This window comes from Panulirus ornatus, chromosome 15 (genome assembly GCF_036320965.1).
Source record: "Panulirus ornatus isolate Po-2019 chromosome 15, ASM3632096v1, whole genome shotgun sequence".
NCBI classification, from domain to species: Eukaryota; Metazoa; Arthropoda; class Malacostraca; order Decapoda; family Palinuridae; genus Panulirus; species Panulirus ornatus.
The window spans coordinates 28,759,336-28,775,271 of NC_092238.1; the positions used below are offsets into that span (position 1 = coordinate 28,759,336).

A 15,936-nucleotide genomic window follows, 5' to 3' on the forward strand; every position below is an offset into this window, starting at 1 on the left:
CCGCTTCCATGGTTCCATCCGCTGCCAGATCCACTCCCAGATATCTAAAACACTTCACTTCCTCCAGTTTTTCTCCATTCAGACTCACCTCCCAATTGACTTGACCCTCAACCCTACTGTACCTAATAACCTTGCTCTTATTCACATTTACTCTTAACTTTCTTCTTCCACACACTTTACCAAACTCAGTCACCAGCTTCTGCAGTTTCTCACATGAATCAGCCACCAGCGCTGTATCATCAGCGAACAACAACTGACTCACTTCCCAAGCTCTCTCATCCCCAACAGACTTCATACTTGCCCCTCTTTCCAAAACTCTTGCATTTACCTCCCTAACAACCCCATCCATAAACAAATTAAACAACCATGGAGACATCACACACCCCTGCTGCAAACCTACATTCACTGAGAACCAATCACTTTCCTCTCTTCCTACACTTACACATGCCTTACATCCTCGATAAAAACTTTTCACTGCTTCTAACAACTTTCCTCCCACACCATATATTCTTAATACCTTCCACAGAGCATCTCTATCAACTCTATCATATGCCTTCTCCAGATCCATAAATGCTACATACAAATCCATTTGCTTTTCTAAGTATTTCTCACATACATTCTTCAAAGCAAACACCTGATCCACACATCCTCTACCACTTCTGAAACCACACTGCTCTTCCCCAATCTGATGCTCTGTACATGCCTTCACCCTCTCAATCAATACCCTCCCATATAATTTACCAGGAATACTCAACAAACTTATACCTCTGTAATTTGAGCACTCACTCTTATCACCTTTGCCTTTGTACAATGGCACTATGCACGCATTCCGCCAATCCTCAGGCACCTCACCATGAGTCATACATACATTAAATAACCTTACCAACCAGTCAACAATACAGTCACCCCCTTTTTTAATAAATTCCACTGCAATACCATCCATACCTGCTGCCTTGCCGGCTTTCATCTTCCGCAAAGCTTTCACTACCTCTTCTCTGTTTACCAAATCATTTTCCCTAACCCTCGCACTTTGCACACCACCTCGACCAAAACACCCTATATCTGCCACTCTATCATCAAACACATTCAACAAACCTTCAAAATACTCACTCCATCTCCTTCTCACATCACCACTACTTGTTATCACCTCCCCATTTGCGCCCTTCACTGAAGTTCCCATTTGTTCCCTTGTCTTACGCATTTATTTACCTCCTTCCAGAACATCTTTTTATTCTCCCTAAAATTTAATGATACTCTCTCACCCCAACTCTCATTTGCCCTTATTTTCACCTCTTGCACCTTTCTCTTGACCTCCTGTCTCTTTCTTTTATACATCTCCCACTCAATTGCATTTTTTCCCTGCAAAAATTGTCCAAATGCCTCTCTCTTCTCTTTCACTAATACTCTTACTTCTTCATCCCACCACTCACTACCCTTTCTAATCAACCCTCCTCCCACTCTTCTCATGCCACAAGCATCTTTTGCGCAATCCATCACTGATTCCCTAAATACATCCCATTCCTCCCCCACTCCCCTTACTTCCATTGTTCTCACCTTTTTCCATTCTGTACTCATTCTCTCCTGGTACTTCCTCACACAGGTCTCCTTCCCAAGCTCACTTACTCTCACCACCCTCAGCTCAAGTTATAAACACCACTGCACTAAGCACACACATTTGAAATTGTACTCCCAGTAGCAGTTGGCAGATGATCCATATAATCTTTGTGGATGACACATCTCTGATGGTATACTTAAATGAAAAACTGGTATCTTGAATTTGGTTGTGTGTATGACAGGATTTGATTTGATGTAAATAAAATTCTTATGAGTTTAAATTTAGAGACCCTACAGACGGTGGAGTGTTTTAGGTGTAATAAATTAATTTTAACCTGAATGTAGAATTGGAGGTTTAGAAAAACAATCATATAATTTCTTGCTTTATTGATTTTGAGTCTGTAATAAATACAAGTAAACACAGAGGGAGCTTACAGTACTTGGTAAGTGATACACAAGCCAGGTTAAGACTTGCATTCACTTGCAGGAGATGACTTGAGTACTCTGGAAAGCTGCGTGTCAGAATTTAGACACCAAGACTTTGGGGACACTGCCTGTTTTCAGAATCAAGGTTCACATTAATAAGTATGGGGATCTAGATGAACAGCATTCTGCTTGAATGTAACTCGATCAGTAATATATTTCTTTTATAAGTCTGTAGGAAAAGAAACATGAAATTACTTTAAAAATAAAAAATATCTGTACAGTGATTACTGATCTCATCACAATTTAATCATACAAACTTATTGAAGTTGAATAATCTGAAGAAATGTGAGGTATGAATTCTCTTATGTACTGTTTATGACAAATTTTTCACAAATATATTCACAGTATGAAAAAGGAGGAATTCTTTGAGATTACAGGGCTAGGAAGAACGGACAGGTCATATATATATATATATGTATATATATATGTATATGTATATACTGTATGTACAAATATACAAATGATAGCTAAGTAACAAGATTTGTACACTAACAATATCCTCCTTATACAATCATCTCCCCAATTCTGCCTCAACTATATAACTGACACCGGTGAAAAATTAGTAATTTTCTAAATCTGCTTTGTAATACATGCCACATTTCCTTACTGAGATATTAGAACTGGAGAGAAGACTGTAACATGAAAGCACAACAAAGAATACGGCACATCGATGGAAGAAAATAACAACCGACACACTATCCTATCTAGGTGACTGACAATGACTCATAAAATCAAATGGTAGAGATGGGAAATAATAGCTGTGTGGCAATCTAATAGTCTACATTGGCAGCATTAAGACTCTGCAAGATTTAAAAACCCAATCACTATGAAATCAGAGCCTTCTAATATTTCTTCGTTATTTCAATTCAGCCCCAACTTTCTCCACTAGCGAGTTACTGTGTGCGATAGTAATCTTCCTCCAACTTGCCAGGTGAAAATTCTACACATCATCTTGATGTGCCTCTTAATACAGGGATTTATATGAACTTTGGCTTCATACATTTGTATCTTGAGCAGGATAATCATCTTTACACTTGCATTAAACCAATACATACATAAATCTACAATATATATCTCACTCTCATTCAAACTTTGGTACAATTCATTGTTCATGATATATACAACCATGACACGACACTCTAGGGTGCAGGATGATAATGTTTACAGATGAGTTCATGGTATGCTCATTTTTGTATGTACATCTTCACAATCATGACCACAAGCTTTTCTACAAGTTTAAGGAATACCTGTTTAGTGTAAGGGAACTGAGTATTTCCAAAATATGTGTTTATCCATGTGAAAAATTTTAACACAGCAACATACAACTGCAGGCTGACAATGAAACATTCGACAGAGGCCAGATACCTAGCTGTTATCATGTTAGTGATGTAACTACATCCACGACAAGAAATAACTACAAGGTTTTCAAGACCTAAAAGTTGTCTTGCCTGCTATGACTGATAATCAACAGTCACATTCGTACTGTTCTTAAATGCTGTTAAGAATCTGATAGTGTACTCATAGGTAGTTTACTGGTTGGACTGTCACTCATGGAAGCATACTTGTAGGAAATGTATAGATCTGCTACATATCAAAGTTTCTGCTTAATAAGGTCTCCATCCCCCTTTACTAGTTTTATTTCTTTGGCCACTTGAACACTACAGCACCTCTTGTGGCCTGTTATACATTCAAAGTCCCCATCTTGCACACTACTAATCATTCTTCCCCTAATTACATGGTTCACCATAACTGCTAATGACACCATATTTTACATACAATGTTTTACATGGTGAAAGCATAAGGCAACTGCTTCTCAACAGGGGTACTAAAACCAACATTCAGAAATTTTCAAAACAGTGCTGCCTTTGGTTACTTGTCTCTAAGGAGATTTACAATGACAAAATTTTTTTTAAAGAGGTTTCTGCAGGTATCACCCTGCTTTAAATGTTGAGAGTATAAATGGACAGATAAACAAGCAATGTTCAGTTTAAGTAAAGGGGTTCCAAATTACAAACTAAGATAAAAAAATACCCTGAAATATGCAGTAACCCTACAGCACCCTTTTGGTCAATATGTTTACACTATCAAATTCCATGTACAAATTTTACTCTAGAAACATATACTGACATTCCTAAATTACACTAGCTTGAAGTTTGTCGAGATCTGGCTTCCGGCTTATGGATCCTTTCCTCCGTGGTAACGTTGAAGGTTGAGAGCTTGTGTTTGACGATAGGGGTAAAGTTGAATGGCTAAGAGCTGGAGTATGAGGTGTTACTGGTGGTGCTACGAGTCCTGTATCAGGGCACCCATTTTGAAGGAGGAGGTCAATGACTTCCTTATCCCCAGCTGTTCGTGCATAAAATAAGCTTGACCTGCCCTCAGCATCAAATATTTTCACACTTGCATTATACTGAAAAGAAAAATCACAGTCTTTAACATATATTCAAAATACTGGTAAGCATATGTTTAAGTTGCTGAAGCTTTTTGCATTCAATGTGCATCAACAAACTACATACCTTGTAAAGCTATACAATCCAGGATACACAATCTGGCAGCATTATTACAATAAATCTATTACTCATATGATACTCTACAAGTCGCTAGTGAAATCATCAAATACCAAATAGTGATCAACTACTGAGTATCCTCATAATCCTCGCAATTTTATCATAATCTCTGGGCAGCCAGAGGTACCGAGTTTGCCTAAGATACCAGGAAAGAAACACAGTAGCCAAAAGCAAACAGTTTAGCATTAAAATGAGTGTTTGCTTTTGAGTGAACAGCCTGTGGTAATCTTGCATACAAACCTCAAGTTTGCCAAGACAATTAAGGATACAGTGGTGAGACTACCATGGGCTGCTGGATTTCTCCACTGGCTTCATACACACTGAGGCACTCATAAAAATGAGTTTGCATATAGTGCTGAGTGCATATTCACAATGCTTTATGACAGGCAGATACCTGATCAATGGCTATCCTAGTAACCCTTAAATAGTAGTAGTCAACAACCATATACATCAGTCAAAAAACACTGCAAATATATCCAAAACAACAATATCTGCAAAAGGAATCCCATGCTCACTTCCATATCTGATATTCCTAAGAGTTAAGTTGAGAAATGATGTTAAACTGTGTTTATGGTGCTCTGTGACTAGCAGATGGTTACATTGGTTATGTAAACTGTGATTAAAGGCTTCCACGTGTATTTATAGTCCACAGCCTCCAGCAATAATAATACAAGCTTGTTACCAGTCAAAGAGCACTATGAATGCACATCTTAATATAAGGCATAATCCACTAACCATCTCCTCTGGATCCCCCATGCAGAGTGGGTATCTACACTAAAATCAAGATCAACATGGCAACCCCTTAGGGAGTTTTGGGTATTCAGGTTCCCTAGGGTGTGTTTGAAACACCTACTAATACAAAATTAATCATATATTTTAAGGCAAACGTACTATTCATAAAATAGCAGTGTCACAAAACCTTTTACAGAATCGATGTAATACTAGACTAAAGTCAATTGCCAAATAAACTTGCTTAGACTGAAACTTTAGAATGAGTAGCAACTATGATGTCTGCTGTGTATTAAATGCATTCCTAAATCCTTCCTGACTGAGATCATGAAGTAGTTACTGCTCCTGAGATTCACAAATGACCTAATAGAGTGGGATGCATACTCATGGTGTATGCATGACTGCTGAGGTTTTACTCCAGTTAGTTCTATGAGGATCCCTCTTACTATTCTCCATCCATGTAACTTCCACCAGGTGAATCAGAATCATCAATTCTTGTAGCTTATAAGAATAACACAAAAATTTCAATGTCAACAAATACTTTAAAAGTTTCATACTGATTAATTAGTTTTGACTTACCCACAGCAACAATTGGACACAGGGTAAAGAGGGAAAGGCAGCAGCAAGGTGAAGAGGGGTTCGTAAGTCCCGGTGAGGAGCAAGAGGATTGTTGACAGCATCACCAGCATGAGGCAGAAGAGCTGATAACCTCTTGACATCTCCACGACATACACAGTCTACAATCTAAAGGGGAGACGCTGCTTTTACAAGCTGAGTATTATATTTTTTCTTACATATACAACATTCCATATAGCAGTTTAGTAACAAAAATAAGAAAAAGTATAATTAACCTGTTCATGTAGAGGAATGCCAGATTGTGGGAGAGCCAAGAACTCCTTTGCTTCATATTTAGCTCTAATCCAGCGTTCTTTATCTTCTCGACTGGATCGTGGATTAGGTTTAGTCTGCCCTCTTAGGTGTACTTCCCATATGCTGTTACCAACTTCATTCCCAAGTGACATCATAACTGAGACAGGTCCAGGCCTAAAAGAGATGTGTAATTTTATCAAAACATTTCCCTCCCTCTCGGGGGCCCTCTAAGAAATAAAAAATGCAGTTCAAAAATGACCTTAAAATTTCATCCTTAACCATAGTATGTATTAGTACGTATTTAAATCAATTAAATAAATCAAATAGCCACAAGTTTTAACCACTCTTTTTTGTATGAGGGGAAAATTTACATTCTATATTTCTAAGTTAATTAAAATAGATGCAGGTATTTTGTCTGCAGACCATCACATGGGTTGAAATGAGAAAGGATTTACAGAGAAATGCCTTGATTTTTATCATGAAAAAGCTGACTCAAAAAGGAAAAAGCATACAACTTTTACTGATCTCAAAAGAGTATGATAAGGATAAAAATGAATCTCTGAAATGGTAAAATCAAGGATGTGTTTTTATGTACTGTGGTCAGAGTTATGACTTGTGGCTGGAGGTGGACAATGGCCTGTTACACTTATTGATCACACTTTTAATCACTGGAAGAGTGAGAGAGCTAATGATTGAAAATATTTATTTGCTTATATTTATTTTAATTTGTCGCTGTCTCCCGCGTTAGCGAGGTAGCACAAGGAAACAGACGAAAGAATGGCCCAACCCATCCACATACACATGTATATACATACATGTCCACACACGCAAATAAACATACCTATACATCTCAATGTATACATATATATATATACACACACAGACATACATATATACACATGTACATAATTCATACTGTTTGCCTTTATTCATTCCCATTGCCACCTCGCCACACATGAAATAACAACCCCCTCCCCCCTCATGTGTGCAAGGTAGTGCTAGGAAAAGACAACAAAGGCCCCATTCGTTCACACTCAGTCTCTAGCAGTCGTGTAATAATGCACCGAAACCACAGCTCCCTTTCCACATCCAGGCCCCACAGAACTTCCCATGGTTTACCCCAGACGCTTCACATGCCCTGGTTCAATCCATTGACAGCACGTCGACCCCGGTATACCACATCGTTCCAATTCACTCTATTCCTTGCATGCCTTTCACCCTCCTGCATGTTCAGGCCCCGATCACTCAAAACCTTTTTCACTCCATCTTTCCACCTCCAATTTGGTCTCCCACTTCTCCTCGTTCCTTCCATATATCCTCTTGGTCAATCTTTCCTCACTCATTCTCTCCATGTGACCAAACCATTTCAAAACACCCTCTTCTGCTCTCTCAACCACACTCTTTTTATTACCACACATCTCTCTTACCCTTACATTACTTACTCGATCAAACCACCTCACACCACATATTGTCCTCAAACATCTCATTTCCAGCACATCCACCCTCCTGCACACAACTCTATCCATAGCCCACGCCTCGCAACCATACAACATTGTTGGAATCACTATTCCTTCAAACATACCCATTTTTGTTTTCCGAGATAATGTTCTCGACTTCCACACATTCTTCAAGGCTCCCAGAATTTTCGCCCCCTCCCCCACCCTATGATTCACTTCCACTTCCATGGTTCCATCCGCTGCCAAATCCACTCCCAGATATCTAAAACACTTCACTTCCTCCAGTTTTTCTCCATTCAAACTTACCTCCCAGTTGACTTGACCCTCAACCCTACTGTACCTAATACATTAAACAAAAGTGAATACTGATAGGAAGTGGTGGATGAGGTATATCACATGCTGATGACAAAAATTTTATTTGAGAGGGTCGTGACATTTACTATGAAGTAAATAAAATGGAACAGCACAGTGTGATTCTATTGAAGAGAAGGATGCTTGTGTGTGAAAGGAATCAAAATCTATCTTATTTGGACATTATATAGTAAGGAAGGTTGAGAGGAAGGACAACTCATGGGTCCAAGGCAAAATTTTAGGGAAAATAAGTGAAAAATATTATGCAGCAGCTTTCCTAACTCAACAAATCAGACTTTTTGGTTTCAGTTTAAAGGTGTAAAGAATGATGATTGAGTGAAGCTGCAAGTATGAGAAACAATGGTATAATATACAATGACATTAGAATTACGGCAAGGAACTGAAAGAGATTTTGAGGTAATGCAAGACTAAAAAAGTACAGTAAAGAATGAATGAAAAAAAAAGGTACCATTTAGGCAGTGAAGATATGCTATAATGGTAGAAAGATGTAAAGAAGTGGTTGACAAAGGTTGACAGGAGAGTGTTCAAAAATGGAGTGTAAGGATGTTATAAAACGGTAATAGTGGTGAATCAATGGCATATACTGGTAACAAAGGAATATTAGTAAGAGTATGTCCTATGATGTACAATGACAGAAGTGTCTGGCAAAGAATAAGGTTGGTTAATCATTTTTAGGATAGTTATTTTCTATTCTAAATTGCCTCTCCCATCTCAAAAAGATAGCATAAGGAACAAATGAGCATAGGCCTCATTTGCACCCATCCACTTTCAAGATACACGCAAAATGCACTGAAAACAAAACCTAACATCCACAGACAAGATCCAACATTTCCCTATGGTTTACCATGACTGCTTCGTGTGCCTTGGTTAAGCCCACTGACAACATGCTCCCTCCCTCCCTAAGTATATTACATCTGTCCTATGCATATTTTCATCATCCTAACTGTTCAGGCCATGATATTCCATATCATTTTTCCATCGCATAGGTTTCCACATACCCCTTGCTCCCTCCAATTCTGAAACAGACCCTCTTAGTCAGTCTTTTCTTTACCCACCCTCTCAGTATTTCTGAACCATATCAGCACATCACAATCAACCTTCTTTATAACACTCTGTTTACTTCAGTGCTCTCTTACATTGTCTTTTCTTACCCAGGCAACCTGCCTCATAACTTATGCTCTAAAGTACAGTACTTCATTTCCAACACATCCATTCTTTTATCCTTCCTTCTGAGTTTATAATCTAAAACACATTCATGCAACAATGGCAGGACTGCCTATACCTTCACAGATACCCATCTTTGCCCAAGAGAAACTGACCTCTCCTTCCATATGCTCTGTTCAGCACCCTACACTTCAGTACCCCTCCTCTCCCCCTATGATATACTTCAACCCTAAAGATTTCATGCACTGTTATGTCCACTTTCAGGTACACACAGCATGCCACTTCCTCCTTGTCCTCTACAGTCAAAATTATATACAGTCGCCTTCTGATACACCCATTTACTTTTAACTTTCTCCTTCCACACATGCTCCCAAATTCTGTCACAAGCCTCTGGAGTTGATTTCTGAAGTCTATCACAAGTGCCATGTCATTACAAAGAGCAATGGATTTCTTACCATGCACCCCAATCCCAAGCAATATCACAGCCCTAGGGCTCCCTTTGCTCAAAGACCCTTGCATTCACCTCCCTCATCACCACATTCATAAACTAAATAAACAACTGCAGTGACATCATGCTACCTTAATGCAAACCCACCTTCACCAGTATATTTTCACCCACTTCCTTTCATACTCGCACTCATGCCTCATTCTCCTAGTATTAAGCAACTATTCACTTACCCCACATACTTGAAACACCTTCTAAAAGACCTTTCTCAACTTAATATGAGCTTTTTCCAGATTGTAAATGCCACAAGTAATTCACTCTATCCAACTGTTTCTCAAGCAATTTCTTAAAAAACAGATACCTGGTCCACATGGCCTATACTTTCCCTCAAGACACAATTCTCCATACAAGGGGCGTATCTAGGGGAAATAGCACCTATGGCAAGCACTGAAATTGTGCCCCTGGCTTGATTAAAAATGTACATACACTGGATGTATATATAAATATATACAGTGTAATTATAAACTGTTGAAGAGTTAGGCAAAACTTGAATATATATAAATTCTTAAAGACTGAAAGACTTATTTGATCAAAATTGTAACGTAGAAGTGGTAATCCAACTGATACTAGCAAAATACTAATATAGTTGAAAAGTAAGCAAGTTTCTTTTTTCTTTCACAAAACCAAACCATAAAATGTCAATCAGGTAGCATGTGTCAAAAAAAAAAAAAAAAACGAGTGACGCCCCTCTTAAAAAGGCACCCAGGGCACCTGCTACACCCTAGATACACTACTGTAACTATTACCTTCAATTTTTGGTATTTTTCTCAGAAAATAAGATTTCCTTTAAAAACTCATTATAAGAAGTATATTTCATGCTAAATACATGTCTGGTATTACAATAATGTTTAGTCCTCTTGATGACAATTAAGCTGTTAAATGAAGTCAATTTTAAAATATTTCTGTTCCTTTGCACCATATGTTCTGGGTATGTATCGGTAACTGAGAGCATTATGATATATTTTTCATGATTATTTCAGGTATAGAAGTGTTTGAATATCTTATCTTTCAATTTTGAAACAAAATGTTTTTTGAGCTAAATTTTTGACATTTTTGTCAGAAAAATAGATTTCCTTTAAAAACTCTTTATAAGAATTATTTTACATGTTGAATACAAATCTGGTGTTAAAATACCATTTAGTTGTCTTTATGACACTCATTTAAGCTGTTAAATGAACTCAATTTAAGAATATTTTCTGCTTCTTTGCATTCTATTTATTGGCTATGTATCGGAATCAGAGAGCATCATGATATATTTCACATGATTATTTCAAGCATATAAGTGTTTGAATATCTAATATTTCAATTTTAAAACAAAGTTTTTGAGCTAAAAAATACCCTGAACTATTACCTTCAATATTTGATAATTTTCTCAGAAAGATATATTTCCTTTAAAAACTCATTATAAGAAGTTTTTGCATGCTGAATACAAATCTGGTGTTAAAATATCGTTTAGTTCTCTTTATGACATTCATTTCAGTTGTTAAATTGTCAATTTTAAAATATTTTCTGCTCCTTTGCATCATATTTACTGGGTATGTAACAGTAACTGAGAGCATCATGATATATTTTCCATGATTGTTTCAAAGTATAGAAGTGTTTGAATATCTGGTCTCTCAATTTCGAAACAAAAAGATTTTTGGGCGAAGAAATACCCTGCACCTTCGATTTTGTCAGGCATTTTTGTCAGAAAAATAGATTTCTTTTAAAAACTCATTATAAGAAGTATTTTTCATGCTGAATAAAAATCTGGTTTTAAAATATCGTTTAGCTGACTTTGTGACACTCATGTAAGCTGTTAAATGAAGTTAATTTTAAAATATTTTCTGCTCCGGTGCATCGTATTTACTGGGTATGTATCGGTAATTAAGGGCATCATAATATATTTTTCATGATTATTTCAGGTCTAGAAGTGTTTGAATATCTTATCTTTCAATTTTGAAACAAAAAGTTATTTTGAGCTAAAAAAAACACCCTAAACTATTACCTTTATATAGTGGTATTTTTCTCAGAAAAATAGATTTCCTTTAAAAACTCATTATAAGAAATATTTTTCATGCTGAATACTAAACAGGTTTTAAAATATAATTTAGTTACCTTTAAGACACTCATTTAAGCTGTTAAATGAAGTCAATTTTTAAATATCTTCTACTAATTTGCATTGTATTTACTGGGTATGTATCGGTAACTAAGAGCATCATGATATATTTTCCATGATTATATCAAGTATAGAAGTGTTTGAATATCTTATCTTTCAATTTTGAAACAAGTCAATTTTAAAATATCTTCTACTAATTTGCATTGTATTTACTGGGTATGTATCGGTAACTAAGAGCATCATGATATATTTACCATGATTATTTCACATATAGAAGACTTTGAATATCTTATCTTTCAATTTTGAAACAAAAAGTTTTTTGGGCTAAAAATTACCTTCAATTTTTGGCATTTTTCTCAGAAAAATAGATTTCCTTTAAAAAAAACCAATATAAGAAGTATTTTTCATGCTGAATACGAATCTTGTGTTAAAATATCATTTAGTTGTTTTTAAGACACTCATTTAAGCTGTTAAATGAAGTTAATTTTCAAATAATTTCTGCTCCGTTGCATCGTATTTCCTGGGTATGTATCGGTAACTATGAGCATCATGATATATTTTCCATAATTATTTCAAGTATAGAAGTGTTTGAATATCTTATCTTTCAATTTTCAAACAAAAAGTTTTTTGGGCTAAAAATTACCCTGAACTATTACCTTATATTTTTGGCATTTTTCTCACAAAAATAGATTTCCTTTAAAAACTCATTATACGTAGTATTTTTCATGCTGAATACAAATCTGGTGTTGAAATATCATTTAATTGTCTTTAAGACACTCATTTAAGCTGTTAAATGAAGTCAATTTTAAAATATCTTCTACTAATTTGCATTGTATTTACTGGGTATGTATCGGTAACTAAGAGCATCATGATATATTTTCTATGATTATTTCATATATAGAAGTGTTTGAATATCTTATCTTTCAATTTTGAAACAAAAATATTTTTGGGCTAAAAAATACCCTGAACTATTACCTTCAATTTTTGGCATTTTTGTCAGAAAAATAGATTTCCTTGAAAAACTCATTATAACAAGTATTTTTCATGCTGAATACAAATCTGGTGTTAAAATATCATTCAGTTCTCTTTAAGACTCTCATTTAAGCTGTTAAATGAAGTCAATTTTAAAATATCTTCTACTAATTTGCATTGTATTTACTGGGTACGTATCGGTAACTAAGAGCATCATGATATATTTTCTATGATTATTTGAAATATAGAAGTGTTTAGATATCTTATCTTTCAATTTTGAAACAAAAAGTTTTTTGGGCTAAAAATTACCCTGAACTATTACCTTCAATTTTTAGCATTTTTCTCAGAAAAGTAGATTTCCTCTAAAAAACCAATTTAAGAAGTATTTTTCATGCTGAATACGAATCTGGTGTTAAAATATCATTTAGTTGTTTTTAAGACACTCATTTAAGCTGTTAAATGAAGTTAATTTTAAAATATTTTCTGGTCCGTTGCATCGTATCTATTAGGTATGTAACAGTAACTGAGAGCATCATGATACATTTTCCATGATTCTTTCAAGTATAGAAGTGTTTGAATATCTTATCTGTCAATTTTGAAGCAAAAAGTTTTTTGGGCTAAAAATTACCCTGAACTATTACCTTCAATTTTTGGCATTTTTCTCAGAAAAATAGATTTCCTTTAAAAACTCATTATAAGAAGTATTTTTCATGCTGAATACAAATCTGGTTTTAAAATATCGTTTAGTTGTCTTTGTGACACTCATGTAAGCTGTTACATGAAGTTAATTTTAAAATATTTTATGCTCCGTTCCATCATATTTACTGAGTATGTATCGGTAATTAAGAGCATCATGATATATTTTCCATGATTATATCAAGTGTAGAAGTGTTTGAATATCTTATCTTTCAATTTTGAAACAAAAAGTTTTTTGGGCTAAAAAATACCCTGAACTATTACCTTCAATTTTTGGCATTTTTCTCACAAAAATAGATTTCCTTTAAAAACTCATTATAAGAAGTATTTTTCATGCTGAATACAAATCTGGTGTTGAAATATCATTTAATTGTCTTTAAGACACTCATTTAAGCTGTTAAATGAAGTCAATTTTAAAATATCTTCTACTAATTTGCATTGTATTTACTGGGTATGTATCGGTAACTAAGAGCATCATGATATATTTTCTATGATTATTTCATATATAGAAGTGTTTGAATATCTTATCTTTCAATTTTGAAACAAAAATATTTTTGGGCTAAAAAATACCCTGAACTATTACCTTCAATTTTTGGCATTTTTGTCAGAAAAATCGATTTCCTTGAAAAACTCATTATAACAAGTATTTTTCATGCTGAATACAAATCTGGTGTTAAAATATCATTCAGTTCTCTTTAAGACTCTCATTTAAGCTGTTAAATGAAGTCAATTTTAAAATATCTTCTACTAATTTGCATTGTATTTACTGGGTACGTATCGGTAACTAAGAGCATCATGATATATTTTCTATGATTATTTGAAATATAGAAGTGTTTCTATATCTTATCTTTCAATTTTGAAACAAAAAGTTTTTTGGGCTAAAAATTACCCTGAACTATTACCTTCAATTTTTGGCATTTTTCTCAGAAAAATAGGTTTCCTTTAAAAAACCAATGTAAGAAGTATTTTTCATGCTGAATAAGAATCTGGTGTTAAAATATCATTTAGTTGTTTTAAAGACACTCATTTAAGCTGTTAAATGAAGTTAATTTTAAAATATTTTCTGCTCCGTTGCATCGTATCTATTGGGTATGTAACAGTAACTGAGAGCATCATGATACATTTTCCATGATTCTTTCAAGTATAGAAGTGTTTGAATATCTCATCTTTCAATTTTGAAACAAAAAGTTTTTTGGGCTAAAAATTACCCTGAACTATTACCTTCAATTTTTGGCAAATTTCTCAGAAAAATAAATTTCCTTTAAAAACTCATTATAAGAAGTATTTTTCATGCTGAATACAAATCTGGTGTTGAAATATCATTTAATTGTCTTAAGACACTCATTTAATCTGTTAAATGAAGTCAATTTTAAAATATCTTCTACTAATTTGCATTGTATTTACTGGGTATGTATCGGTAACTAAGAGCATCATGATATATTTTCTATAATTATTTCATATATAGAAGTTTTTGAATATCTTATCTTTCAATTTTGAAAAAAAAATATTTTTGGGCTAAAAAATACCCTGAACTATTACCTTCAATTTTTGGCATTTTTGTCAGAAAAATAGATTTCCTTTAAAAACTCATTATAACAAGTATTTTTCATGCTGAATACAAATCTGGTGTTAAAATATCATTCAGTTCTCTTTAAGACTCTCATTTAAGCTGTTAGATGAAGTCAATTTTAAAATATCTTCTACTAATTTGCATTGTATTTACTGGGTACGTATCGGTAACTAAGAGCATCATGATATATTTTCTATGATTATTTGAAATATAGAAGTGTTTCTATATCTTATCTTTCAATTTTGAAACAAAAAGTTTTTTGGGCTAAAAATTACCCTGAACTATTACCTTCAATTTTTAGCATTTTTCTCAGAAAAGTAGATTTCCTCTAAAAAACCAATTTAAGAAGTATTTTTCATGCTGAATACGAATCTGGTGTTAAAATATCATTTAGTTGTTTTTAAGACACTCATTTAAGCTGTTAAATGAAGTTAATTTTAAAATATTTTCTGCTCCGTTGCATCGTATCTATTAGGTATGTAACAGTAACTGAGAGCATCATGATATATTTTCCATGATTATTTCAAGTATAGAAGTGTTTGAATATCTTATCTTTCAATTTTGAAACAAAAAGTTTTTTGGGCTAAAAATTACCCTGAACTATTACCTTCAATTTTTGGCATTTTTCTCAGAAAAATAGATTTCCTTTAAAAACTCATTATAAGAAGTATTTTTCATGCTGAATACAAATCTGGTTTTAAAATATCGTTTAGTTGGCTTTGTGACACTCATGTAAGCTGTTAAATGAAGTTAATTTTAAAATATTTTCTGCTCTGTTGCATCGTATTTACGGGGTATGTATCGGTAACTAAGAGCATCATGATATATTTTCTATGATTATTTCAAGTATAGAAGTGTTTGAATATCTTATCTTTCAATTTTGAAACAAAAAGTTT

At 34.3% G+C, this 15,936-nt stretch overlaps 1 protein-coding gene across 4 annotated transcripts in view; it reads right to left on the reverse strand.

Moving 5' to 3' along the window:
• Positions 1-1,924: 1,924 nt before the first annotated feature.
• CenG1A (Centaurin gamma 1A) overlaps positions 1,925-15,936 on the reverse strand; it is a 625,830-nt gene continuing 611,818 nt past the window's right edge. For all 4 annotated transcript variants that reach the window (XM_071670690.1, XM_071670691.1, XM_071670692.1 and 1 more), the window contains 3 exons: positions 6,188-6,380; positions 5,916-6,080; positions 1,925-4,450 (listed from right to left, as the gene is read on the reverse strand). In XM_071670690.1, coding sequence (XP_071526791.1) covers positions 4,172-4,450; positions 5,916-6,080; positions 6,188-6,380 — 637 coding nt within the window. In that variant the 3' untranslated portion in view covers positions 1,925-4,171. The remainder of the gene's footprint in view (positions 4,451-5,915; positions 6,081-6,187; positions 6,381-15,936) is intronic.